The sequence below is a fragment of the Pipra filicauda genome, unplaced genomic scaffold, assembly GCF_003945595.2.
Source record: "Pipra filicauda isolate LSUMZ 115617 unplaced genomic scaffold, ASM394559v2 scaffold90_size2875636_pilon, whole genome shotgun sequence".
Classification (NCBI taxonomy): Eukaryota; Metazoa; Chordata; class Aves; order Passeriformes; family Pipridae; genus Pipra; species Pipra filicauda.
The window spans coordinates 1,321,712-1,348,560 of record NW_024105098.1 but is presented as its reverse complement, the minus strand read 5'-3'; the positions used below and the strand labels follow the sequence as shown (position 1 = coordinate 1,348,560).

At 43.9% G+C, this 26,849-nt stretch overlaps 1 protein-coding gene across 1 annotated transcript in view; it reads right to left on the bottom strand.

Moving 5' to 3' along the window:
* PAK2 (p21 (RAC1) activated kinase 2) overlaps positions 1-26,849 on the bottom strand; it is a 39,354-nt gene that overhangs the window by 480 nt on the left and 12,025 nt on the right. The window contains exons 2-14 of the mRNA XM_027724893.2: positions 17,749-17,959; positions 12,400-12,500; positions 11,743-11,893; positions 11,147-11,178; positions 10,668-10,775; positions 9,285-9,417; positions 8,744-8,807; positions 8,235-8,283; positions 6,451-6,563; positions 6,166-6,283; positions 4,241-4,340; positions 1,430-1,626; positions 595-732 (exon numbers count right to left, since the gene is read on the bottom strand). Of these exons, the coding sequence (XP_027580694.1) occupies positions 595-732; positions 1,430-1,626; positions 4,241-4,340; positions 6,166-6,283; positions 6,451-6,563; positions 8,235-8,283; positions 8,744-8,807; positions 9,285-9,417; positions 10,668-10,775; positions 11,147-11,178; positions 11,743-11,893; positions 12,400-12,500; positions 17,749-17,935 (1,491 nt within the window). The 5' untranslated portion in view covers positions 17,936-17,959. The remainder of the gene's footprint in view (positions 1-594; positions 733-1,429; positions 1,627-4,240; positions 4,341-6,165; positions 6,284-6,450; positions 6,564-8,234; positions 8,284-8,743; positions 8,808-9,284; positions 9,418-10,667; positions 10,776-11,146; positions 11,179-11,742; positions 11,894-12,399; positions 12,501-17,748; positions 17,960-26,849) is intronic.

Below are 26,849 nucleotides of genomic sequence, written 5' to 3'. Positions count from 1 at the left end.
TGTTCTCCCCAGGAATGGCCATCAGTGATTCTACCACTCCTTCACACAGGAAAAAACCTGAAGGTGTTTAAGCCTGCGAGAAGATCTCATTTTACAAGCCAGCTTTTCTCCAGGAGGCATTTAAAATCCAAACTACAAGGAGAAATGGTGGCACAATGGCAGGTGCACTGAGCTCCAGCTGCTCAGCTGGTAAGGCAGAACCCTGGGGAAAACAGCAGCTTTTCTTTTCAGGGCTTGAACACTGACTTCAGACTAGCAGATAAACAGTTCTTTTAAAGAGCTCTGAGGAGGATATTTGCAAATGAAGACACGAAAAGCAATGCAAATGCTATCAGTGGCCAGCTCCTGAAGGGAGTTCATAAACTGCTGGATGCTTTGGCAGTGGCAGAGTGAAGGCACAGACTGTGATGGAACGACTTTAGAGTGGCATTACAAATCTCTGATGACTGTTGTTCCTACCAACTGCTCTCACTACAGTTCTCAGAAGAAAACACACACACACAAAAAGGGTGCCAGTCTGACATGTGGTTTATCACAGGCTGACATTACTCGTGGCTTCTGCACTTCACACTGTGAGGAGAAGCTGAGTCTCACCTGTAGCAATTCTTTGGCTGATCCTCTTTTCTCTACATCCATCTCCAAACATCGGTTCAAGAAATCCCGGAATATTGGGGACAGTTTCTCAGGGTTCTGGAGTTCTGGTGTGCCATTAGTTGCTATCAAATATAAAGCCTGTAAAATGAAAAATAGTGTATAACAAAAACAAATCTTTAAAAGATGCCAAAATGTCCTGTCTAGTGGCAAGCCCTTAGCTGAGAAAGGGCTCGGCTGCCTACTTCTCAAACTTATGAGATTTAAGCTGTAAAAATGCCACAATTATAGGCAGTCATGACTTATTCTTGCTAGTAGCAAAATAATATTCAAAATCTTTTGGCAACAGATACTTATTTTAGCAAAGAAAATATCAAATTGTGACAGAGCAACACTTTTCATAACCTGATGGATTTACTTTCCCTAAACTATCACAGAATCTTGAGGTCAAAATCTTCCATTTAGAGGATTTACCTGCCTGTAACTGAAACACTGTATTTTGACCTCAAGATTCTGTGATAGTTTAGGGAACTGGTTTGGGTTGGAAGGACATTAAAGACTATCTGTTTCCACCCTCATGCCATGGGCACACCTTCCACTAGACCAGGTTGGTTCAAGCCCCATCCAGCCTGGCCTTGGACACTTCCAGGGATGGGGAGTCAGGGTAGGGATGATTGCAAATTCAAGACAAGTGTCTTCCCTTGGAGAACTTCTCTTGCACCGCTGAAGCTTCTTGGCTTTTTCATTTCTTTTATTGTAGACACAATTAATGACCAATTACTGAAAATGTCTGATACGGTGAACACCCACAAGCAGTTCCAACCCCGGGGCTTCTTACCCTCAGGGGGTTTTCATTGAGGTACGGGGGTTCTCCTTCCACCATCTCAATAGCCATGATGCCCAGAGACCAGATATCCACTTTGGGGCCATATGCTTTCCGTGTGACCACCTCTGGAGCCATCCAGTAGGGAGTTCCCACCATGGTGCTGCGCTTGCTCTGCTCAGGGGTGATCTGAGCACAGAAACCAAAGTCGGCTGCAGGACAACAGAAGGATGAAGAGGTTAGACTGGTGCACCCCCAGAAGTGGGTTTCCTAGAAGACTTCTCTATTGCTACACATATATTTCATTGAGAGGGGTTTAGGGGGGTTTCTTCTGCCCCCCCCCCTCCCCACATTCTCCATATTAAATAAGCCAACGTGCAAGATAAGATACAAAACCTGAAGGTGTTTAAGCAGGGCAGAATTCTGTGGACTGAAGACAAGGCTTTTTGTCCTCTGGAAAGAAGAATTACCCTGCAGAAGAATGGTATTTTGCCCAGTCCTTCCTTCAATAATTCTAGACTGGTAGCAGCCAAAATAAGCAATCAAGCAGGACACAGGAGGCAAGTGTTCTGCACTTGGTGTGTTATACAGCCTGAACCAGAAGAAATGAATCCACAATCCATGGCTTCTGCCCTTCTAAACAGATGGTACTTGTGCAGCTACTGAGTTGAACATTTCACAGCAATTTGGCCATCTAGACAGGTACTACAGCTGACAGGGACACGGAAACAAGGCTTCAGGTAAGTGCAGTGCTACCCCACTCAGCAGGAGGAACCTGGACAAACAAACCTCTCCACAAGGTAACTACCAAAGAGAACAACCACACTCAAGAAAATGAGAAAAGTCACCTATTCCTACAGCCTTCAGGTGCAGCAGCAATGCACGTTCCATCATGTTACTCTATCCAGCTGCAGCACTCCCACTTCCCAGGCATGTAAAGCATCAATAAGAACACAGTTAAGGCAGGAGACAGATATTACCTTATCATTGACACTAAGTTAGAGAAAGAGAGAGAGAGAGAGAAGGAGAGGGAGGGAGAGGGAGGGAGAGAAAGAGAGAAATTTAAATTTTGAAAGTGTTATGCCAAGCAGTGCTAACAAAAGAGCCACAGTCATGGAAGTGCCAAGTTGTACCAAGAAGACAATTTAACAAAGAACTACCCCCACCCTGATAGTCAAAATGCTGCCTTAAAACCAAACCAAACAACCCCACACAAAACAAAAAACCAAAAACAAAACAAACAAAAAACCCCAAACAAACAAACAAAAAAAATCAAACCTACAGGAGTCACCAAGTTTCTCCTGCAGTTTTTGGCCTTATCAAGGTGTCACACTCGACTCACAGCACAGCCCATTTCAGTGACCACCCCAGAGAAGCAGCAGCAGTTTGTGCCTCCTGACCTCCCAGTGAGGCCTTCAGCACCACACCACCAGCACAGAGAGAAAAGACAGGCAGGAACCCAGTTTCCCCCAGCAGTCCTGTGTGTAGGTGTGTGCAGCTGTGCAGTGGTGACACTTGTCCTGTCACCAGACTCCCTCAGAGAAGGGGAAGAGCTTAAAAAGAATGTGCAACTTCTTCCACCCTCCAACCCTTAACAGCTGCTAGGAGCTCTACAGTCACACAGCCTCAGAAGAGCTTGTCTCAGCACTGACTACAACACCTCCCCTTCACACAGGGCATTTTTACAGCTGACTCCTGTCTTCTCCTGTGTCTCCTTCCTCCTCATCCTCCCCCAGTCTCCTGGGGTGATGCTTCTTGATTCAGGCTGCCAACCCTGTCCTTTGGCCACTCTGCTTTGCTTTGACACCTCTTTTGTGCAATTTTGATCCTTCTCCAGCCACTTCTTCTCAGCCACATCCTCTGCTGTAAGTGTTCACTTCTCTTCAGCCTCTGAATCCACAGCTTGTGCACAAACACATCACACCCTTAAAACAAAGAACCCCCTCTATGCAAGCGAGCAGTGCATCCAAAGATGCTGGTAAGCAAATCATGTTGCTCATAATCTTCCTTCACACTCCATCTCACAAATAAAATGAAATTGAAAACCATCTAGAATAAGGAATACTGTTAAGACATTTTCATGGCACTTCACATTCCTGCCCAACTGTAAAAACACTTTTTACTTTACACCTATTTTTACCTTAACTCTTCGGTTGCTATATGTTCTACACATTCCTGCATACCAAAAATTCAAATAATGCACCACTTTCTCAACAGTCCTGACAGCTACAAGTGGTTTCACATCATTTTTATTTACACACACCACGTACACAAGTCCATGCATGCACAACAATTACCTGAAAAGCAAGAAGTTTCTTTTGCTGTGATTATATTAATGAAAGGATGTTACACTTCTGGCCCAAGAAAAGGCACAGGGTAAGACTAGACTGCAATATAAATGATCAATAAAGTACAGTTTTCTCGTTGGTGGCCTTCTAATGAATGGGGCAAAGCACTAAAATCAAGCCATAACATCCTAACAAAGCTACTGCAGTTTGCTGCAACTTTTCTCTTGCAATCATTCCCATTTTGCTTCACTCTATAGCACCAGTTACTTCATATTCACCAACGTATTCATGTGGCCACAGGTTTGCTTCAACATCCTTCCGGGCTAACACGTTCACAGCCTGAGTCTGAGGGGCCTCAGAATTTCAGTACCTGCTGCCTGTTGCACATTTTGTAACACAGAATGAATTTCTATTCCTCACAGTCAACAAAAATCCACCTCAAATTTCCCTGCCAACTCTCCTTCTACTGATTCACACACTGAGTCAGAGATCACTGGAAAGAAGAAGCAGAGCATTAAAACAATTGTCAGCTACTCACTTAATTTAACTGATCCATCCATTCCCAAGAGCACATTGTCACTCTTAATGTCTCTGTGGATGACCTGGTTGGCATGGAGGAACTCAAGTGCTTGCAAGCACTGGATAGGAGAGAAAAAACCCATCATTCAGCACATGGAAACACGCCTGGTACATGTGAACACAAATTCAAGGCAATGTTTACACCCTCAGCCAGCTCTGAGTGCAGAAATGTAACAGGTATTATTGCAAATAACCAGCAGAGGAAGCTCTTGGGCTAAAAAATACTCTCCAGATTTCAGGAAGACAAAAATCATTTAACCACAGAGTTTCTTCTATCTTAACAAATGCATATATAAAACTCCACACCACTCAAGATGCTCTCAGAAATCCCAGATGCTAATTCTGGTACATCCCACAGATTCTACAGAGGAACCATAAAGGATTAAGTGAGAGCTTTTTAGGCTGAGGTCTCACCAAGGGGAATTGGTGAGGATTCATTCCCAACATCCACACAATTTGTACAGTGAAATCTGTAAAACATCTTCATTCTGAAATTCACTAATACTGGTTTTGCATTGTTTTCGGATTAAAACCTTTCCCACTAAGTTTCTGCCCAAAACCATAATGAAATTTACTTTTGTTATTTGAGAATAAAAGGCAAAAGAAAAAAGTCAGATCTTTCTTTCAATACAAGCAGAACATTTGCCATTTGCTGCTTGGCACGGATGTCCCCAGTGAGTTTTGTGTATCTCTGTTTGCTTTAGCAAATTGACACTGATTTGCAAAATATAGTGGGCAGCAGAGTTTTGATGAGGTACAATACTTCAATATTTGACTTCTTCCTCAGAAAAGTTCATTACTGTTACAAGAAAGAGTTACTTTGGATTCTCTGCTTCCAGCTCTGGTTCCTCAGGAAACCATTACCTGTCTATGCATGTTCCTGCACAAGTTTGCTCTCCCTGCCCTCCCTCTGGGTGAGGCACAAAAGCAGACGTCATGCTGATGGAGTCAGATGGGCTTTTTAAAAGCCTCGGTCTCTCCTGCACAGCAGATAACACAATTCTCCCTCTGCTGTAATAAATCAAGCCTGAGCTGGATGCTGGCACTGACTCAGGGCAGAAACCACTGATAAGGTGTGATATCAGCTGCTTTTAACTCTTTCATTTGAAATCTTCCAGCAGCCTTACAATTATTCCAACTACAACCTTCTGGAGAATTATTTTCCTGAGAAATCCCTCAAGGAAGCTTAACTGGCACAGAACTACAGATTTCACACACTGTGAGAATGACTAAGAGGGAAAATAGATAATCTGCATCCAGTTCATCTTTGTTTTAGTGCATGTTTCTTAGAGTACTCCTGTCTCAGCAGATCCACTTTCACACTGGGAGCAAACACAGTTCCCCTTCTTCCTTCTGGAAAACACTTGGAAGCTTTCAGGCTTTTTCCTTCTCCTTTTTTTTTCTACATTACCCATACATGAATACTCAAGACTCTTTCTTTTGGTGCCTTTGAATGTTCTTTGTTAGTCGAAGTTTAAAAAGCCATTCCTTGCAGCTGCTAAACTTCTCCACTGCTCCTCCCTGAACTTCAGTCCACATTGTTCACATCTTTCTGTTAACACTGTCAGCAGGATGAGGCAACCCAAGTACCAAACCCAAAGACTTTATTTGCTCCCTTCCCTAAGTTTCCCACCAAACACTCAGATCAAAACCTGCCACAGCTCTTTTATGTTATTATAACTTGCAACCGCCTCAATTTTCTCAGTTAACCTAATTTTGTTATTTTCTGTAACTTTAATATTGATTTCTACTCACGGTATCATTCATTCTTAACTCAATGGCTCCAACAGCAATTGTTGCATTTAGTCCTAACCTTAGCATTCCATAAAAGCTATGGGAATAGAGTGCACCTTCATCCCTCTACCCAGCAAGTCCAACACTCACCTCTCTGCAGACAGCAGCAATCTGTGCCTCATCCATACATGTTTCTGTGACCACATCTGTTAGGGAGCCCCCAGCCAGATACTCCATCACCACAAACAACTCATCTCCTACGAGGTAACTACAAAGAGAAAACCAAAAGCATGTCCGTGTGCCATCAAGGTGACCAAGCCTAAATACAGATTCATTTGCTTCCAAGACCCTCAGGTACAGGAAGTCCAGGTCTGTATAGGGTATAACTTCTTGAAACCCTCAGGGGTGAAGGAATCACCAGCTGGATGCATTTACCTGTCCAAGAAGTTGACTATGTTGGGGTTCTTTAGCTCCTTCATTACCAAGATCTCGTTAATAATCAGCTCCTTCTTGGGCTGTTTCTGCAGGTTGATCTGTTTAATAGCCACCTGAACAGGGCAAAATAAAACAGCAATCACTGAAACCATTAGAAGCTTTCACTCAATATAGTGAAAAGTCAGAAGGAATTCTGTAACAGGATTAAAGTTGTTTATCACAGCTTGCAACTGGCAAGTTATTTATTTATTAGCACACAACTTAAAATAATGCAGCCTGATGAGCACACAACTTGCAGCCGTGGCCAACCCCATCCTCTTGCAGCTGAAAGAATCCACAAACAGTAACTGAGGCCAGAACAGACAGAAAAGGGGGCATGCAGGAGATAAAAAGACTTGCCCAATTTCCTATCAACAGGCCTGAAGCAGCAGAGAATCTTGTAGCAACTCAGAGAGAAAGTCTGAGCCTTCTAATGCAAGGCGAGGCAATTTGTTGTTCTATATTCTGACCAGATTGGTGTTTGGGTATAAGGAATGCTGGGAGGCAGAAGGAATTCCTCTCAAAGCAATTAAATCAATGAACTGTCCCAGAGAGAAAAGGGGAGATAAAGGCCTATCTTGCCCAGGAAATAAGCTAACCAGGACAAGTATTCCAGAGTTTAAAATGGAGAACTGTCCCAGCTCTGTCAGCTGCACTTTGTGGAGGTAGTTTGGAGGTCTACAAAACAACCTACCCATGAGACCAAAACCAAACACAAGAACCAATGTAATCTTACAGAAATTATCATTATTATATTGCTAGGGGCATTAAAGGAAGAGATTCTTGTCATTCTGTGGCACAGAATGATAAAATAACTAAGAGTGGAGGTGGAGCAGGTTGCTGAGGGTCTCGTGTGAGTGAGTTTGGAATGGAGACCTGAAGGAGCAGATACTCCACAACCCCTCTGGGCTCTAAAACTCACTCTGCAGCCAGTAAGAGGGCATGAAGTAGAGAGCAAATTAAGAGACGCAAATTAAAAGACACAAATTAAGAGATGATAGACAGGCTCATGTTTTATCAAGATGTGGTGCTCCACTGCAAGACTGGTAAATGTGATTACTGCTGAAAGGGCGATTACTTACCAGTGACCTAAGGAATGGTATTTAAATGGTATTTAAATACTTATTTAAAGGAAAATTAAGGAAAGAATTTAAATAGAAACATTAAAAGAAAAGTAAGGAAATCTAAAGTTAAATAGAAGCAAATAAATCCTAAAATTTGAGTCACAGAAACCAGAGATGGCCACTTGATGACAAACATGCAGAGTATTGCTGATGTCACCAATTTCACTAAGTGAGTCTGGAGAAACCAGGGGGTAAAAGCAAAGAGTAGGATGTGGAGAAGACATTCTAACTACAACAGGGAATCACAGGGGACAAGCTGTTTCCACGGAGACAGAAACAACCATCACTTTTACTGAGTCGGGACTAGAGAACGTGTGTGCAAAGCCTAAACAAAGATTTACTTCTGAAAACACAAGGCACCAAGGCCTGCAGTTCCTGAAGGATAAACCGTTTTCCAAACTCATTTCTGGAACACCTCACTCCCTCTGCTTTTCACTGGAAAGACAGAACTCTATTTTCAAGCTTTCACCATCTGATTACTATAGAACAAGGCACACACTGTTACAATTGACTATGACAAACATTCTTCTGAGAGCTGATAGCAGATATGGGAGGCACTGAAGGAAATTCTGGCCACCTCCAGAAGGATATCTTGAGAGAAAACGAACGCAGGAATCTTACCTCCTGCCCTGTTGCCACATCAATAGCTGTGAAAACTGTACCTGAAGCCCTGTGAAGAGAAAGGAAAATGTTACAGCAACTTGCATCTCTTTGTAACAAACACACAAGCAAACAGCCAAATCACAAACACAAAATTGTTTCAGCTTTCAATTCAAAATTTCCACCACTGTGTAAAGCCTTCACTGTTTATTTACTATACAGTTTGTTGCCCAGAGGAGCTGTGGCTGCCCCTGGATCCCTGGAAGTGTTCAAGGCCAGGTTGGACGGGGCTTGGAGCAACCTGGGCTAGTGGAAGGTGCCCCTGCCCATGGCAGGAGGGTGTAATGAGGGGAGCTTTAAGTTCCTTTTCAACCCAAACTATTCTGGGATTCTGTGATTCATCACTGCTGAATGCAGCCAACATTTCTGCCTGCACAGAAAGAGGTGGGTACAGGACAGTATGAGACAGAGAACAGCACAGTGCTGCCAACACTGGTCCACTGGGAATAAAAGTTGGGGGGAACACTTACCCCTGCCCGATTTTTTCATATCTGGTGTATTTTTTCTTGGGATCTCCTATGCTTACAATAGTGCCTAAAAGAAAAACCAACAGAAGAGTCAATCCAATCCCACTGTCCCCCTTCAGCAGGGCTGGCCTGGCCAAGATATGTCCAAGTTCAAGGAGCAAAGCTAATGCACACCCAAAGCTGCACAGGAACATTAATACGCTGAAAAATTATCTTCAAGGTGCTTATGGAACAAGCCCCAGCAGAAACTACTTTGTGTTATTATAGCTGTAACATACATGCAGATCACATTATCACAACTGAACTCTGATAAAAAAAAAAAAACCAACAAAAAAAACCTCTTCTATAATATTTTTCTACCCAACAGGGCTCTGAAGATTATAAATCAGCATAACCTCTGAGTACATTTTTCTCAGCTACTGACACAAAACTAGTTGAGCATGGTATCCACACAACTCTTACACAGAAATAAGGACGAGGGCAAAAATTTAATATTCCTCTCCCAGTCCTAAAGCCTTTGTTTATCTGAAATAAAATCACCTACGTAGTTTTTCCATGATGTCTTCATCTGACATTTTGGTCTTCTTTTTCTGCTTATCCCCCGATTTCGTGGCGCTGTCAGCACAGGAGTCACCAGCTGGGGCAGGGATGGGGTCAATCACAGAGCGGGTATAAATCTGTGAAGGAGACCATGGACCTGAGCATCGGCTTTGCAATCGCTGACCTTCAGCTGAAAACAATCACAGCACTGAAAAGACCCCTAAGGCACCATTTTATAACAGGTAGGAGGCAGAAATTAGACCTGAGAAACACTGAAGTCCCCTGGCAACAGTACTGACCTCTGAAAGGCACCTCCTGAACAGAGTGGATGCCAGGAAGTTAACCCCAACTTCCAAGGACAGATGTTTCATGAGTTTTTTACCTGCTTATTCTTTATAACCCATGCTAGTTAACAGAGAAGTAATCACTGATTAATAGTGAGATTAAGATCTAAAGGAAAAAGACTCATGATTGCCATGAAAAGAAGCGTGAGATTCTAAAAAATTTCCCAGTTGCCCCCAATTTGAGGTTTTTTTAAAAAGATTTAATTTCTTGGAGATTTATTTAATTTCCTCCTGAGCTGTTCAGACATGCACAGCTACTCTAGAAATATCCAGCTCTCACATTTTATATGTCTACATGCCAAGAGTGGGCAATTATAAAGCAGTACCAGTTGACAAATAAACACAATTCACATTTGCACTCCTGGAGGGAGAAAAAGTGGGCAACAAAGAGGCAAAATGTACAGCTACCACAGCCAAAGGAAGGAGCTGGACTAAGTGGGATCCCTGAGATGTTATTACCAGGGTGGGTAGTTCAGGACTACACTAAAACTTAATGAACAACTTCTGAAGCATTTAACTGTTCATGGGCTGCTGAGGGCTTTGTGAGTGAAATAAGCTTTCAAGTCTTGAATCTGAATTGGTTTGGGTCCAGATAGTGTATTTGGTGAGGCTGTCACACTGCCACCAAATCAAATGAAGAAAATCAAACACACTACACTTGTGCCACTGGGCTGGGCCAAGTTACAGAAACTACCTATAGATTTTTAGGACTAAAATGCCTCCTCCTCACACACTGGGTTGAAGGATAAGCTTAACTGGATACCTTCAACACAAGCTAACCAAGAGATCACCAAATCTCAGTGATCTCAGAGGTCTTTTTCAACCTAAATGATTCTGTGATTCCACTTACTTCAGGATTTCTGGTCCAACTGACATCCAGAAATTAGGTATTTTCTTGGCAAATTCAAAAAAACAGAACTCTTCCCAAAAATCTTACAACAGCTCATTTCACAAATAAAACACTTTTCTAGAGAACAGATGCAGAAGTTCTGCAATACAAAGAATTCCAAAATTCTGCACTGTCAAGTCTTCCAGCTGCTCACCGATTTTGTGTGATCTGGCCGTGGAGCAATCACAGGAGGAGGAGCTTCTTCATCATCCTCATCCTCATCTGCCACAGTTGTTGATGGTTCTGAACCTTTGGCATTGGTCTACATTTTTACCAACATTAAAAAAAATAAATAAATAAACAAATGTGTCTCCCCCACAGTATTAAAGACTTGATTTTTTTTTTCACATTAAGATAAAAGAATTCTTACTGATGTCAAAAGAAAATAACAAACCAATCAACCTATCCCTAAGTTATTACATTTTATGAGACTCAAATACTGTCACTCCTGTGAAAATATGCCCTGCTGACCCCCACAATTTATGTTTTTATTCCACCAAGAATATCCTCATTTTTATGACGATATTTTAAACATTATACAGTTTAATATTTCGAAATTCAGGATATAACAAATACAGAAGACCTGAATTAGTATGCACCTAAGGATATCCAAATAATAATAAACACACTCACCGTTGGCATTCCTGAAGGGAAACCATCTTTTTCTAAATAGGACAAACAGCAGAATACATAAAATCATCAGAAAAAAAATAACACAAAGTGAACTTTATATAGAGTAAAGAATGAAAGTATTACACAGCCTTATTACTAAGCTACAAATAATTTGGAAGAAAAGTAGGCACAACTGTACCTGTTTGTAGGACAATCCTTCTCTCAGCCCTCCCAACTGGCTCCCAATCTGGGAGTCACAAATTATTTTGCATCTTTGCAAAATGTCACCAGCTGGTGACATCAAGCTCACAGACAACTGTGAGGAGAAAGGGTTCCAGCATGAAACCAGTTCATCCCAGTCTCAGAGCTCCAGCTTCAGAAACACAGCCCCTTCAAGTTCATTTTGGCTGCTATTGTGAATTATCCAGCTCTTTCTTCCACTCTCTACTTAAAACAGGAAATTAACTGGACAACGCCAGTTTCCAGTAAGTTTTAAATCCACCTTCAAGTATTTGTTCCTCACTGAATCAGCATCTGAACCTGATCTATTATTCTGAGAGGAAGACTGTGCTCCAAATACCCAACTCCAATATGTCTTGCACACACTTGGCTCTCACCTGGAGCAGAAAAACTCAGATATTTCTGTTTTGCTGTGTCTTTGGAGTCATAGAATTTCAGCACATCCAGTACTGCCTGGGGGTTCTTCTTCTGTTCTAGCTTGGTGATATTTGAGGTCTGAAGCAACCGAGCCCATTGTTCTGGCATTCCCTGAAAAAACAGGGGATTTTAAGTGTTCTAGTGTTTTAAAGATTTTTAAAGAGCAAACCAAACTTCTTCCCTCTATAAAAAGCACAACAAGCACAGCCTTAAGCACATGAGCAACATGTGCTTAATGGGGAGCCACAGGTGGCAACACAAACCATGGTGCCAACACAGCAGCACCTCTTGCAGCTGTATTGAGCCAGATGTGAGGAATGGGGACACAACAACGCTCAGCAGAACCACTGTTACCCACTAACAACAGTAAAGTGAGGGAGCTTTGTCAGGGAGGGTTTTCCTGCTGTGACACAAAGCACCAGATGTGACACTGACACTGGAGAAGCACTAACAGGTCATGGCATCATAACTCTGTGTGCTGTACAAACACATAGGAAAATTAGTTCTTTGATATAAATAGAGACTAAACTTGCACTTTAACCTAAAGCACTGCCTTGGTTTCACTACAGCACTGACCACGAGTGTCTTCCAAGGCACCCCAAGGCAGGAATACTCACCGTGAACTCTCCAGTGACAGCATCAAAGCCAACATGGATGGTATGCTCAAAATCTGACGGCGGGGAGATTTCTGGCCGCTCCTTTTCTTTCTTCTTGCTTCCTGAAAAAGACATTCAAAGGTCTCGATGTCAGGAAGAAACTCTTCCCTGTGAGGGTGGGGAGGCCCTGGCACAGGTTGCCCAGAGAAGCTGTGGCTGTCCCTGGATCCCTGGAAGTGCCCAAGGCCAGGTTGGACGGGGCTTGGAGCAACCTGGGATAGTGGAAGGTGTCCCTGCCCATGGCAGGGGGTGGGACTGGGTGGTCTTTAGGTCCCTTCCGCCCCAAACCATCCTGTGATTCTAAAAATCAACGCCTTGTTCCATTCAAATAATTTATATTACAGCAGCAAGAAAATAAGTGATTAAGAGCACCAGAGTGCTCTGTTGAGCACATGAAATCTGAACTTTTTAAATGTTTACAATGCAAAAAAGGACATTTTAATATGGATTAAGAAAAGCAGTGAAGGCAACTTCAGTTCAACCTCAAGTTCACCCTAAAGACACCTAAAACTCAGTTGCCTCACTGCTTCAATTCAAGTTAATTAATGCAAAATAGGACTTCCTGTGATGAAGATAAGAGTTTATAGCCTCAGAGCAATTACCTAATTTAAATTAAAAGGGAAAAAAGAGCATACCAAGTACCAGGAGCAGGAACAGATAATTAGGAAGACCATGCGCACAATCCAACCCAGATCCAATTAAATTTATAAGATGTTTTCTAAAGCCTGGGGCTTTGGGTTTTTTGTTTGTTCGTTTGTTTGCCTGGGGGGTTTTGGGAGAGGGTTGGGGGGGTGTGTGTTTAAATTTTTTTTTTTTCTGCTTTGTTTTTAAATTCACCTCAAAAATCCTGTTGTTTCAGTACAGAAAAAGCAGGTAAAGCAGCACCCTCTTCAATACCCCGCAGCAAGCACAGACGGTGCCGCTCCGAGCCAGGAATCCGCCTGAAATCCCTGAAATCCCCTCAGGCTGGCGGGAAGGGAAGGACAGGCAGCGAGGACAATGCTCCCAAATGAAAAGCCATGTGGGCTGCCTGCAGCTGAACAATGCCGTGGAAAGACACGGCTGCTATAAACAGGATATCTTTAATATGGCTGCACAGGGCAGAGCCAAAAAGCAAACGGGCTGTCAGACGTTCTCATTAAGAGCCTTCGGTCACGGGACAGGAGAAACTGCTGCTGTGAAAACTGAGGAAAGCACCATTTCCTCCCTATTTCTTCCCAATTTCTTGCAGTTGTGTGAAAGCAAGAGGGGAAAAAATATATTTTAAAAAGTTATATTCCTTGGGAAGGTTCCTGTTCAGGAGCACTTGACATGTAGGGAACAGGAGCTGGTGCTGAACCCATCCAGCATGCGCTGTGTAAATAAACCCGCTCCTTCCAAAAACACATAGATCCCATCAGTAGGCAAGGCAAGGAGACTAAAAGTCATTCCTCTGCCCACAGGAACAGTGGAGCAGAGCAGCACTTCAAACAAACAGCTCCTGCCAGAGGCAAGCCCGGTGAGTCATGTGCTGGCAGGACATCCTCGAGCTCTGAGAACAAGGCCACGGGGAGGCCACACTGCTTCCCAGCCTCTGGCTGGGTCTGGAACAGCTCTGGATTGCAAAGGGAATCCCTTTAGTGAAGGGCAACGCTTGCCTCAAACAGTAATGAAAGCAGGAAGTGGTGGTCTTTTATTGACACGGGTGGGCCTGAAAGAAATAAGTCTGTAAGCAGGAAGCTACTACAGGTTGGTGGCAGCACCCCAAAAGAGATTCCAGACCTCTGAGGGTGGTGAATTTGGGTGCTGAAGGTGGCAAATCTGGGTGCTGTCAGCTTGGGGTAGTGGCACCTGGAGCAGGTTCTGGCTTAGCCCTTCAATCCTGCAGAAAATGGTGTTTTACTATTAAATTGTTGGTCGTGGGAGAAATGCCAAAACTTTGCCCCTTGGACCTGCAGGGACAGCAGCATAGTCCCCCTGTTCCCGGGAGGGGAAGACACACAGGTCCTTTGGAAGGATTTAGTGAGCTGGAGAAATGCTGTGTGATTAAGGAGGTGCCTCAAAAATACAACTCAACTCAAACACAACTGGACTCTTCCCCAAATGAAGCCACAGGCACTCGCAGCAAAGGCACCACCCTGGGCACTTCACACGGCAAACCCATCCTCACACATCCCTCGCTTCCCACCAGCCAAATCCCCTGCACAAGGCAGGAATCACAGCTGTTTCCCAACAGCTGGTGGTAGCAGGCAGCTGACTCCAGGTGAAATCTGGAGTTACTGAGCTCCAGCTGAAACCACACCGAAATCTGCCCTGAGCGCGCCACATGTGCGACCCTGGGTGGTGCCATCAGCACGTTCTGCTCAAACATTTCTTCTTTTAGGGGACTATTTTAAAGCTTTCCAAAACCACACAGAGGTTCCTTTGACTTCAGAAGTCAGGCCAAGGAAATTCATGGTGATTAAGTACTCTAGTAAGAAGATGACTATCGCTTCATTTATCCTAAACAATGGAACCAGGGGGAACAAACCCTCCGTGACGAGGTGATTAAATAATCCCTTCAAACTCTTATGATTATTTCAGCACAGAACGAGCTCAGACTTGGGGCAGAAACTGTGTAATTGCTACATCTCATCACCTGCAGGGAGTCCCCCAAAGCACATCCCCTCCTCAGCTACAGAAACCTCCCAAGAGGGAGGACCTTACAAAATCATATGGACAGAGGTTTTCAGACAAAGCCAAACAACATTCCTGGATAACAGCAAGGGCATCCCTTCATTTTCTGAAAAGGAGAATTTACCATTTCTGTAGTGATTTGTTAACTTTTGCACCAGCTGGAGAAATTTTTTCCCCATGGCAAAATTTCTATCCCAGGCTGACAGATTATTTTGCATCTAGTCCCAGTGTATTTTTTAAATCCAAGCATGAGGCTAATATTTCTATAAAGCTTCCCAGCAGCTGAATTTCAAGAAAAAAAGGATTTAACTGAGCATTTCTGGGGAGGGTGCATCCCAGCCATGCTAATGAACAAAACAACTACCATCTGACTATTGTGTTAGTGCCAGAAAGACACTGTGTCCACTTCTGTTCTGCTTACATTTGACAGCCAGTTTTGCAGACTTGAGGGCCAAAATCCTTTCTTTGGATGTTTGCATTAGCCTTGTTGTGGGTCATCCAATAGACAAGTTTCTTCCAAATCAAAAAAACTACACCTTTCAGATAGTTTCTTCCAGTTAGGTAATTCAATTTTCATTTTTCCTAACCACATTATCTCGACTAACAGGAAAATCTGCCTTTTTTTTTTTTCAGAAGTACATTATCTGAATGAATTTTTGACATCTAGAAAACACCAACGGACACAATTTTTCTTAAAATGTATTTTTCTCAGCAGAAATTACTCCTTCCATTTTAATTTGTAACACTAAGTATCAGTAGATAGACACACATTCTAACCAAGTATGCAGATAAATTTCCCTAAATTTGGTACACACCAGTATTTAGAGTGGTCTGAATAAACTTAATGGGACTCCAAAGCAATCTCAGATGAGCCAATACAATTTTAGATAATTCCTCAACCACCTCCCCAGACATTTCAGCAACCAACAAAACCACCATCAAGATGGAAAGAGAAAACATCCGTGGAGAAGAAAAGGTGCTATGGAACGTCACAAAACTCTCCAGTTGTACTGTACCCACTTGTATTCATAATTCACTTGTCTTACTAATTCAGAGCAAGCAAAACCTTCCTTCACATGGGGTTTATGTTCTACTTTACTATAACTCTGTAAAAAGGGCTCAAATGCTCTGACGAACCACCACTGCAACATGACAAGTGCCATCCCAGCTCCTAAACCATTCTTGCCTGAAGATGGGCAGGTCTGATTCCCCCACAAGATTTCCTTGCAGCACTCGCCACGACAAATTCCAGGCATTTCCTCCCACAACCAACAATTTAATAGTAAAACACCAGTTTCTGCAGGATTGAAGGGCTAAGCCAGAACCTGCTCCAGGCACGTGCCACTACCCCGAGCTGACTGCACCCAGATTTGCCACCTTCAGCACCCAAATTCACCACCCTCAGAGGTCTGGAGTCTCTCTTGGGGTGCTGCCACCAACCTGTAGTAGCTTCTCACTGTCTGCTTACGGACTCACCTCCTTCAGGCTCACCCATGTCAGTAAAAAGACCACCACTGCTACTCCTGCAACCCAGCCATGGGCGGCTAATTCACTAGAAATGAACTTGTGAAGTAACTGTGCTGCTTCCCAAAGCTACACCGGCCAAAAATCCTTCCATCCTCCCCAAAGGAAAACACACCTACTGTTGAGAGCGGAAAGCCAGGCTTTGGAATGAGAGGGAAGCCTGCCCTCCAGGTGAGGCATGGCTGCAAAGGGACTGCTCAAAGAGCTGAGCAAGAGTGAAAACCAGCCCTGGGGAGAACACTCAGCCACGAGAATAAACAACCAGAGGAGCAAAACCTCCTGAAACAACCAAACCTGTGTTGGCATGACCAAATCAGCCCTGCACCTCTACAGTACACCAGCAGCAAGGCACAGGGAGACAAGAGCACAACTAGAAGGAACTAAGAGCAGCAGGCTCTTCTCCAAGGGGCATATTAATAGTGACCAGAAAAATGTTAACTAGTAGATTAATAAAATGCTTAGCAGATACAGGTCAGGCTTAAGTCCCTGAGCTGCCTCAGGCCAGGCTTAACTGCCTGTGCAGTTTTACCACCCAGATGCTAGAAGATATTTCTGTCTATGCACCCTTCTGTTGTACAGATACAGACACCCTGGAGAGACAGGATTAGACTCCAGTGCTGTATATACAAAAAAGAGGACAGAAACAACACACAACCACAGTCTAGTTTCATTATAGCAAAATTTTTCCCAGAAATAATCCTGATTACAGCAACTCAGGTTTTCCCCCATGAGTAATCAATCCTAACAGTGCATTTCCACAGGTAAAAGGATGTAATTTCTCTCAGTTTTCCCACATGCACACTGCACTTTCACTACTATTTCTTTACTATCTTTTTTCCTCCTCAAGGTGCCACATGAATGATCATCAACATGAAATAACTTCCAAACCAGCTGGATGCCCAGTTTAAACCAGAAATCTGCATTTAAGTGACATGATCCCCAGGAATGCCAGGGTTGTTTGGAAATGCATTTCTTCAAACTGGGCAGTAAACAGGAGAAGCAATAGGTGTGGTGGTGGTTTTCCAGTCCCCTATGCTTGGACAGGCTGGACTCAGATGTCTAAAGGACATCTAAAGGACCAAAACTTACAAGGAGAGCAAAGGAATACCTCGGAAAAGAGAGGCATCTTACCTTTTTCATTGCTATAGAATATGGAGATGATTTTCGACCTAGGTTTTCTCTCTTCTGGGACAGAGGGCAGGGGTTTCAAGCTGTGGTTGGCGGCCAAAGGATCTTTGCCCCCTGAACTGAAGATGACACTGCTCATCCGGACAGGAGGAGCTGGTGGCTTGTCTTCCAGTTCTCCGTTGTCAGACATGGTTCTCAATAGCTAGTGAAAGCCCTGGAAGAGAAATATTTGTGTTAACATAGAAAAAGAGCACAGGAATGCAGGAATGTAGCATTTCTTCTGTTGGACAAGTGGAAGGAGGTGTGAATTCAACTTTGAGGAACACAGCAAGCACTGCACGGGCAGGCACTGACACCTCCACCAAAGGAAGCAAATCCCTTCCTCATTCCCACTTCTGGGCCACCCATTCATTTGTGCAAGCAGCAGCATTTGTGGGATGGAGCAACAAACATTTCCAGTGATAAAACTAACCCAGACAAAATGAACAATTCCCAGATCTGGTTCCCTGCTCACACAAAGGGCACAGTAAGGGCACAAGTACAACATCTTTTAAGGGTAGCTCTAGCCCAAAGAGCTTCATGCTCTAGTACCAAACAGCTTTAAAAGCCTTAGATGTTTTCCTTCTTGTCATTTATCAGACAAGATCTTGGGAACAAAAGAACTGCTTATGTTAGTAAGTCACAATTGAGCACACTGTCCACATCAAGCTGCATTAAGAATCTCTACCCATATTACACAGCCTACGTTAAAGAGCACAGGACTAAGATCCACAGGGTGCACTCCACTTCTGAATGGGGCCTTGCATTGCTTCCCCACTTGGTGCCACACCTTCTCCTTTTCTAAAAAAGCATATATAGTATCACCCCAATCCTTTTTGAATCCTGAACAAAAACATGAGCGAGAACATGGGCAAACAGCTGCTAAAGCTAAAACCACAGCACGATAAAACATCTACATGACACATTCCCTATTCAAAAAAATCTGCGCTGGCATTTCCTCCCTCCTCATAATATTTTGGAGATTTTTCTCTGATCACCAGGAAACAGGCACCTCTCTGATACAGAGTAAATGGCACAAAGAAAGATTTACAGAAATTACCTCTCAATAACAGCTGAGTAACAAACAAGCACCTAATTCCTCTGTTCACTCAAATGACAAGCTACCTCTTTGGAACAGGAGCCAACATATTTCCTCCTCCTTCTCCTCTCACAACAGTTTGGGAAATGAATGGCCTCCTGGTGCCTACCAACTTCCCATCACGGTGCCAGGGCATGACTCAGTCGCAGCCACATGTTATCAGTGTCATTATTCACAAGAGCCAGGACAAGACAGTGCAATCCCCTCTCAATTATTGTGCTACCCAACGACTCACACGACACCTGCATCCTGCCAGCAGGGCCTGAGCAGCAGAACTAGAAGCTCGTGGACTGTCATTCCCTGTCATTTCACAGGGTGGGTGAATGCTGACAAATCCCAACAGATGGACACAAATCAGGCCAGCAGCCTGGACTGGGGCAGCACAAGAGCACACTGGTTTATGTCGTTAAGATCCAGGGAAATTAAAATTAATTATCCCCATAAATGCCCACGAAAGCACATCATTTCTGCACAAACACCTTCAGAGGCACAAGCAGCACAACACTCTGGCAGTGCAGTAAAAACTGGACATGTGCTGGTTGCTCCACTGACTTGGAGGCTGCTGGGGAAGAGCTCCCCGAGCTGTGCAACACCCACCTCTACAGACCTGCCCTGGAGCCCTTTGCTGATGATGGGGTGACAAATAGCCCTGCCACACCCCCACGAGTCTGCAGGGATGCAGTTGGGAGTCAGGCAGCGATTCCCACCACCCAACACTCTTCCAAATTCTCTTACTGATCGCTCTTTCAGAGGCTGCAACTTATCTACAGGACATTCTGTGTTTTCCAGTACCTGCACTGCAACATGGAGGAAAAAAAATTAAGTATCCTGCAATCCAACAGCAGGCCTGAGCAGCCTACCCACAGAGATGTTAATTCCAAATGCTTCCCTTACAACACACTGTTTGCACCAAATACCTGACACCAATTTGAGATGTATAAACCAAATATAAGGTATTCACCTTATATATACACACAATATATCCACCAAGTCAAACTGATTTATTCAATCAAAAATGTAAAAAATGCATATTCATACATACAGATATGTATGTATATTCCTAAAAATATATATTCATATATACAGATACATATTGGAAAGTCCTATTGAAGTTGGGTTTGGAGTGATGGCAGCACAGGGGACCATAATCTATGTCCCTTCTGCTAATCAAACCTCAGAAAACAGCAGGATAGAGGGTCCTTAGCTATCCAAGTGGGAACAGACAGTTAAAGAATTCCTTCTTTTGAACAAATGCAATCAGACAGCTAAAAAAATCACAGTAGGCAAATAAGCATATCATATAGCTTGAATGCCAAAATGATACAAACTGTGTGAAGAAAGAAACATCATGAGTAGCCTTTTGTACTTTTCTAAAACAATAATTTCCTCCACCTGTGCAGATTTTTTCGAGCTGTCTGATAATAGCAAGAGCAGGATGTAAGGATAAACAACTCACCTGCATCTGAAACTGGACAAGAACAGACTTGGCCCTCCAAACCCACGGTAATTCCCCCACATGCTCCCTCAGAGAGCCCAGTCACCAAATTAACGATGCTGAAATGTGGTATTCAGGTTACAAATCAAATCAATAAATCAATCAATCGATAAAAATTAACAGCACTTCTATTGACTCGTTTTTAAAATAAATTCTCACTCTAGTAAAAATTCTTCATTTTCAGTGACAGAAGCAGCTCATCACATGCCCAGTATTAGAGATTCTTGATCCAAAATGAGTTATTCCTTAGCATCTTGTGCAGCCAAGAGAAGAAACTGCAGAACAAGTTGGAAGCAAGTATATGGAAAATCCAAATCTATTCCAGAAGAAAATCAGGCACTTCAAGAAACTGGTGTAACAGCATCTGAGCAGAACCCCCAGAGCTGCAGCTCCCATCAGCTGCTGAGTGTTCAAAGTGTTCAGAGAGATCCTTGACCCCGCTCCAAGTACAGCCCAGGAGCTCCACGGGGGGAAAACAAACCGTGGGGCTGGTGGAGCAAACTGGAGTGGCACAAAGAGCCCAGGCATCAGCTTCCCACCCGAGGGACTGGCTCCTTCCAGCTCATTAAAACCGTGGTTTAGGAAAACCTCAGCTTTAAGGAAAAACTTCAACTGTGATTTATTTACTAACACAAAGTAGTGAAATTTCTGAGCGGCTGCTTCAAAGATCGTTGTTTAAAATAAAGTGCTAAATTCACACCTAGTTTGCACAAAGGCCCATTTCAATGCAGGGCAGCTTCGAATTCAGGATTTAAATAAATCACACAGCTCCAGGAAGCAGAATTCCAATCCTTCAGTTACCATCAGAGGTGGTGGGGGGGAACCAAAAAAAATCAATCATTTTGTCCAGGTTCAAATCCAAACAGGTCTTTTTCTTCTGCACTCAGCTGAAGAAAAGAGCAGTTCCCCTCTCCTCTATCCTTACCCCGGCTTCATCACGCAAGGGAAACTTCCACGGCGTCAGGAAGTACTTCGGGAATTGCTACGGAGGTTTGGCATTATGGGCAATGACTGGAGGAGGGATTTTTAGAAACGGGGAAAAAAAAAAATAAAAAGGAGCGTGCAAATACACTCTGAGGCTCCGTTTCTGCTCTCTCAGTCCCCCAAAGAGGAGAAGGAGCCCGTTCAGATCCCAGCAGCCAGACGTAGTCACTCCTGCACCACCACCCACGTGTGCTTGTCCTGCTGATTCATGCCTTGTGCAGGGAATTGCAAGGACATGGGGAATTTTTTTCCCCCCGTGCCTGCCAGCAGTCTGTAACCCAGCAAAGGAGATGTCAGGTTCATATTTCTCAGACAGAATCAGACAACACAATTAATGGTGGGGTTTTTTTAGGCTTGGCTGAAAGACATTTACTAAAATAGTTAACCTGAGCTTGAGCAACCTCACAAAAGTATGTTAAAGGTAACATGTGGAAGAGGAATTCACTTTCATCTTTGCCAGTGAAGGAAATACCAGTAATAATAATGTATTCAAGCACATCAGCAATTCCCCCTCAGTCACTATTTGCACTACACTTAATACAAGAACTGGAAAGCAATGGATTGAACCACAGAGACGAGCTGTGAAGCTGCAAATAATACTTAACTACAGCCTTCAGACAGATTCAGTACCACCACAGGACAGCACTGCAACCCACTACATACCCAAAAAAAAAGACGTAAAAAGAGCTAAAGGCTTTTCTCCCCACAACTCTGCTGCTTAACCCACAAAGCACATCTGCAGGTGGCAGTGCTGGTGACCACAGGGCCCTCTGACTCTCAATCCTCATGCCCAGTATATGACACTCCTCCCAACTGCTGTCCCCTCCTTTTGACAAAGGTTTCCTGCCCTGCACTGAGGCAGCAAAAATGAAAGTACCCTCTCCATCCTCAGCAGCCTCGGACACCTTCTCAGTACCCACTGCAGCAGCTGAAGGGCAAATGTGCTCTTCTCCTCCACTGCAGAGTGTCCAGACAGGGTCTGTGCTGTCTAAATCACTCACCACCAATGCTGGAGACCTGAAGTCAAGCTCCTCACAACTGCAACTCCTCTCTCGACGAATCATGTAGGTTGGGAAAGATCTCTCCGATCACCAGGTCCAACAGTTAACTCAGCACCATTAACCTTCCCACCTTTGCCCAGCCAGGGTGAGGCAGGACACACACAGGGAGCAACTCCTGTAGCTTAATCCACCCTCCTGTTCCTCCCAGCCCCTGCAGAGACTGATCTGCACATGTGTTGAGTTTCATTTTTACAATCTACACCCTGCTGCTCACTACCTCTCTTCCTTTCGGGGATGAAAAGGGCCCGACAACCCACGGCATACCCAGGTCACAGGACAGACAGCAGTTCCTGTCGCTGCCACTGGTGGGAAAACACCCAGAAACAACCCTGACAGTGAGTAAAAGCTGGAAAGTAAAGTGAGAATTGGGCAGCGTTTTCAGAAAGCCGACGGACACACACTGCTGCAGCACATTAGTCAGAATGCTCTGGCTTTGACTTGCTTTTCTGTTGTTTCTCCCCCCCAGGTTCCCTCTTGTGTGAGTGTAAAGCTGGGCTGTCTCCTGAAGAACTTCCTAAGCCTGGCTCTTGTGCTGGCCTGGCTTCCCTGGGCTCCCTCCGGATGGGGATGGAGCCTCACACGCACTCCCACCCCAGCCAAAGCCCTGTGCTGCCATTTAGCTCCTCTGACTTCTAGAAAAGGACAAACATTTTTCTCCTCAAACTTGTTTTTCAGAACGACTAAAAGTAAATAAAATTAAACTGAAGACGATCATTTTCCTCCCTGCTGCAGTGCACGCTCACACTTTCCCTGGAGCACTTGTATTTGAGCAGATTAAGTTTTAAATCTGTGTTCTGGTCACACATAGCAGCCTTGCAAGGCCCCAGGCAGGGCTGGGTAGATGGCACCTTGTGTCAAATCAAACAGCTGCTGTAGAAAGTTCTCACATTGTGATAACTTGAATTTGTCTTCTTAAGATGTTCAAATTAATGTGTTTGAGGAGTCTAGGCTGCACCTGTGATTTCACTGCCTGGGATGTGATGCAAAACTAAACTGGACTACTGCTTGGAAAAAGAAACCAAAACTGATCACATCAAGCTCAGAGCTGTTTGATAACGTGCACATAAAACTCCTCCTGGCACACAATACTGTGCTTTACACTGCCACTGATCTCTGAGGGCCAGAACTAAATCAGTGAAATAAATCAAATAAATCTGTGACAGGAAAATCACAGCGCTGCAAACTGAACTCGAGTTCTATTTACTACAAGTAAAAATTACTCAGCTCGTTTACTATCGGCAGCACAACACAGAAGGAGCAGCAAAAACATCAAATTTAAGGTCATTGTGCACGGTTGACCAAAAAGGAGAAGTAATAGATTTCAGGCTAACAATGTGTTAAGAAACAAAACCACTTGTTTCTTGAAATCCTAATTCTTGATGTGCCTCTACAGCTGCAGGACCTTTTTGGGACAACACCTGAACTGCAGAACACTCGGGCCATGGACACAGCTTGAAGGCAACACAGCAGAACTGCTTGTGGTCTGACAGAAGGAATGGAAGAAGAAATGAGAGCAGCTCAAAAGGGCTGACAGTGGGTGCATGTCCCTGCCCCTGCTCCAGCAGCGAGTTCCCCCTCCAGCATCCCCACAGCTGTCACCCCTTCCTGTAGGGCCTTACAGGGTGCCACTGGCAACACTTGTCACAGCATCCGGGACAGCCACGTCCAGAGCACAGGAAAAGAGCAAAGGAGATGCCTGGAAAGAAATCTCCAAAGCAGATGTCAAGTGAAAAAGGGCACAGAGTAACTAAAAACAATACAAGTGCCAGCGCGTGATGCTCCAATGAAAGACTGGTGTGACAAGACAGATTTAAGACAGTCACATCTCACTCTTGCTTCATATTATAAAAATCCTTGTTGAAAAAGTCTGGAGACTCACTCCCACTGCCCCCAGGCCTCCAGCAGTTTTGGTACTTCGGTTATACACTCCCCACACCACCACCTCTTAATACCTGAAAACCACCTTCCAGGAGGAGATGAGACTTGACACTTCATTATTCTGGAAGAGAGGTGCAGTTTTTGAGCGGAGATTGGAGGGCTACTCGTTTCATCAGATATTCCATTTTCTTAGATCAAACAGATTTTGGAGTCCAAAAGCAGAATGAAGTGTCTCCACGGGTATTCTTCTTTTCTCCCCGCCCCCTCCTTTTTTTTTTTTGTTTAAAGGCTCCTGTTGAGCAATAGATTTCCTGTGATTAGCTCACTTAGTGCTGATTATAGCTCACTTCCTCCCAGGGATTAGCAGAAAGCAGCTTTCTGACAAGTTTTTATTCAGATGGTGCTACCTAGCCACAGCTTCCTGCCCCATCACTAACAGCCTCTTAGTTCAGCAGATCAACAGCTTGAAATTATTTCACTGCTGCAGAAAAAAAAAAAAAAAATCACAAATCCAGCACATCTCAGACTCGCCTTCTCCATGAAAAACAAAACAAGTCTTTTAGGATGTTTATCTTTCCAACTTGAAGCACTTGGATCCACGAGATTTATTTAATCAGATCCAAAAAGGAGTTTTTTGGAACAGAATGAGACTACCTTCAGAGACTGAAAATACTTATCATTTCGACTCAGAAAATGGTGCCAAAAAAAAAAAAAAAACAAACCCGGCAGTGGCAGACAAAGAATTACTTTCTTGCAGACTTGGCAAATGCAGTAGCAGATCTTCTGCCTGCCAAGAGAGGACTCGTGCAAAAGCACGGACCAGAGTAACCGTGAGAGGGGCCAGGAAGAGCCAGCGGGATCATCCCTTCCACCTACAGTTATTAAAAACACAGCACATCCCACCTCTGGAAAGACAGGCACCGACCTCCACATGGCGTGCTGGAACACCTCCTTCCAGCTTCGGGGGGTCTCAGATAAAAAGAGTTTGGTCGGTGCCAAACCTGTGAAACCCCAAGTTATTTTTATTTGGCTTTTTTCTTTTTATGGGGAGGGGAGAGGAAACTACGCTAACCGAAGACGCTCCAAAGAAGCTCAGATCTCCCTAATTTAGAAGCACAAAAGGTACTCGCCCTTCAAATGATGCAGTTGGGATAACAGCTAAAAAAAAAACCCCAAATAAAAAATATCTGAGCCCAACATACGTTTCACTAAGATCTACAAAGGGACAAACAGTAACCAAACCAACCACCATGAAGTTTATAAACAGGTCAGGTCCTTCTTATCTTCCCTTTGCTGCTACATGTGGCAGAGGAAACACATAATACTGTGACTCTGATGAGAGTAAAGGAGAAACTCAGCCTGATTTGGCAAGATCAGACTGGATGACACACAGAACATGCTCAGCTAAATTCTTTCCAATTTGTCTTTTTCCAACTCCTTCATTTCCTTATGATTTTTGCCCAGTCATAGAAATAGTAGGGAAAAAATCAGCACAAATAAATGCTGTTTAATTGCCAAGTGATAAAGAGATTATGGGGGGAAAAAAGAAGATAAAAATCACAGTTGAGCAGAAGAAATAAAAAAAAGCAGAAAGGAAACTATCTTTAGTGCAGAAGAAGGGATAGCCTCTCCCAAACTGTAATAGATGTGCTTCCCATGGACCAAGTTACACAAGACAAATATCCTGTTCAGGGGATATTTCAAAGTGTTACTAAGGCTTCAAACCCACTGCCAAAGTCCATTACAACCTGAAGCACTTATTGACTCCTTAAGGCACTGAGCAGATGTGCAGAATCCTGCACTGAAAACAAGCAATCAGGCTGCAAAAATAACGTTTTTGAAACTAAAAGAGATCCCAGTTTTCTGAGGAAGACTGTGAATGAAACAGATATCAACAGGGAAAAATCTGAGTAAGCCCAGACTAGAGACAAGATGTGCAAGAGTCCTGGTAAAAGCCCATTAGTGCATAGAAAATTTAAGCAAATTCACAATACTTGGCTTCACTGAACACCAGGGCCACCTGTGAGTCTTGTGATTCATCTTCACTCCATCCCTTTAAACCTGCAGGGAAATCAACACCCACCTGAGCCCTCATTTCTGCTTCATAACATAAATGTGGCTCTACTGAGTTGAGGTGGCATTTTACCACCAGGAACCTCTGCTCTGTCACCTCTGAAATAGCTCAAACACCACAGGCCACAATACCAGACGGGCCTCAGAAGTCACTTCCCAGCTGCTTTTGTGTCCCATTTCCCGTAAGTTTGGCAGGAAAATTCACTTGGCAAGGCAGCTGATGACAGGAGTGCACAGAAATGAGCCAGAGGGATGAGCTGATGGACATGGATGCCCATTCCCACCTCGCTCCGAGGCAGCCCTTGCAGGCCCACAGAAGTCAACAGAGTGTGGTGGAGGAGGAATTAAACCAAGAGGGATCCATGGGATCCATTCCCACCCTTCTGCTGCGGGGCTGGGGAGTTGCCACCTACCAGCTGAATTCAGTTCCACTTTATACAGCCCACAGCCAGAGTTTTCCTTCAAGGAACCACTG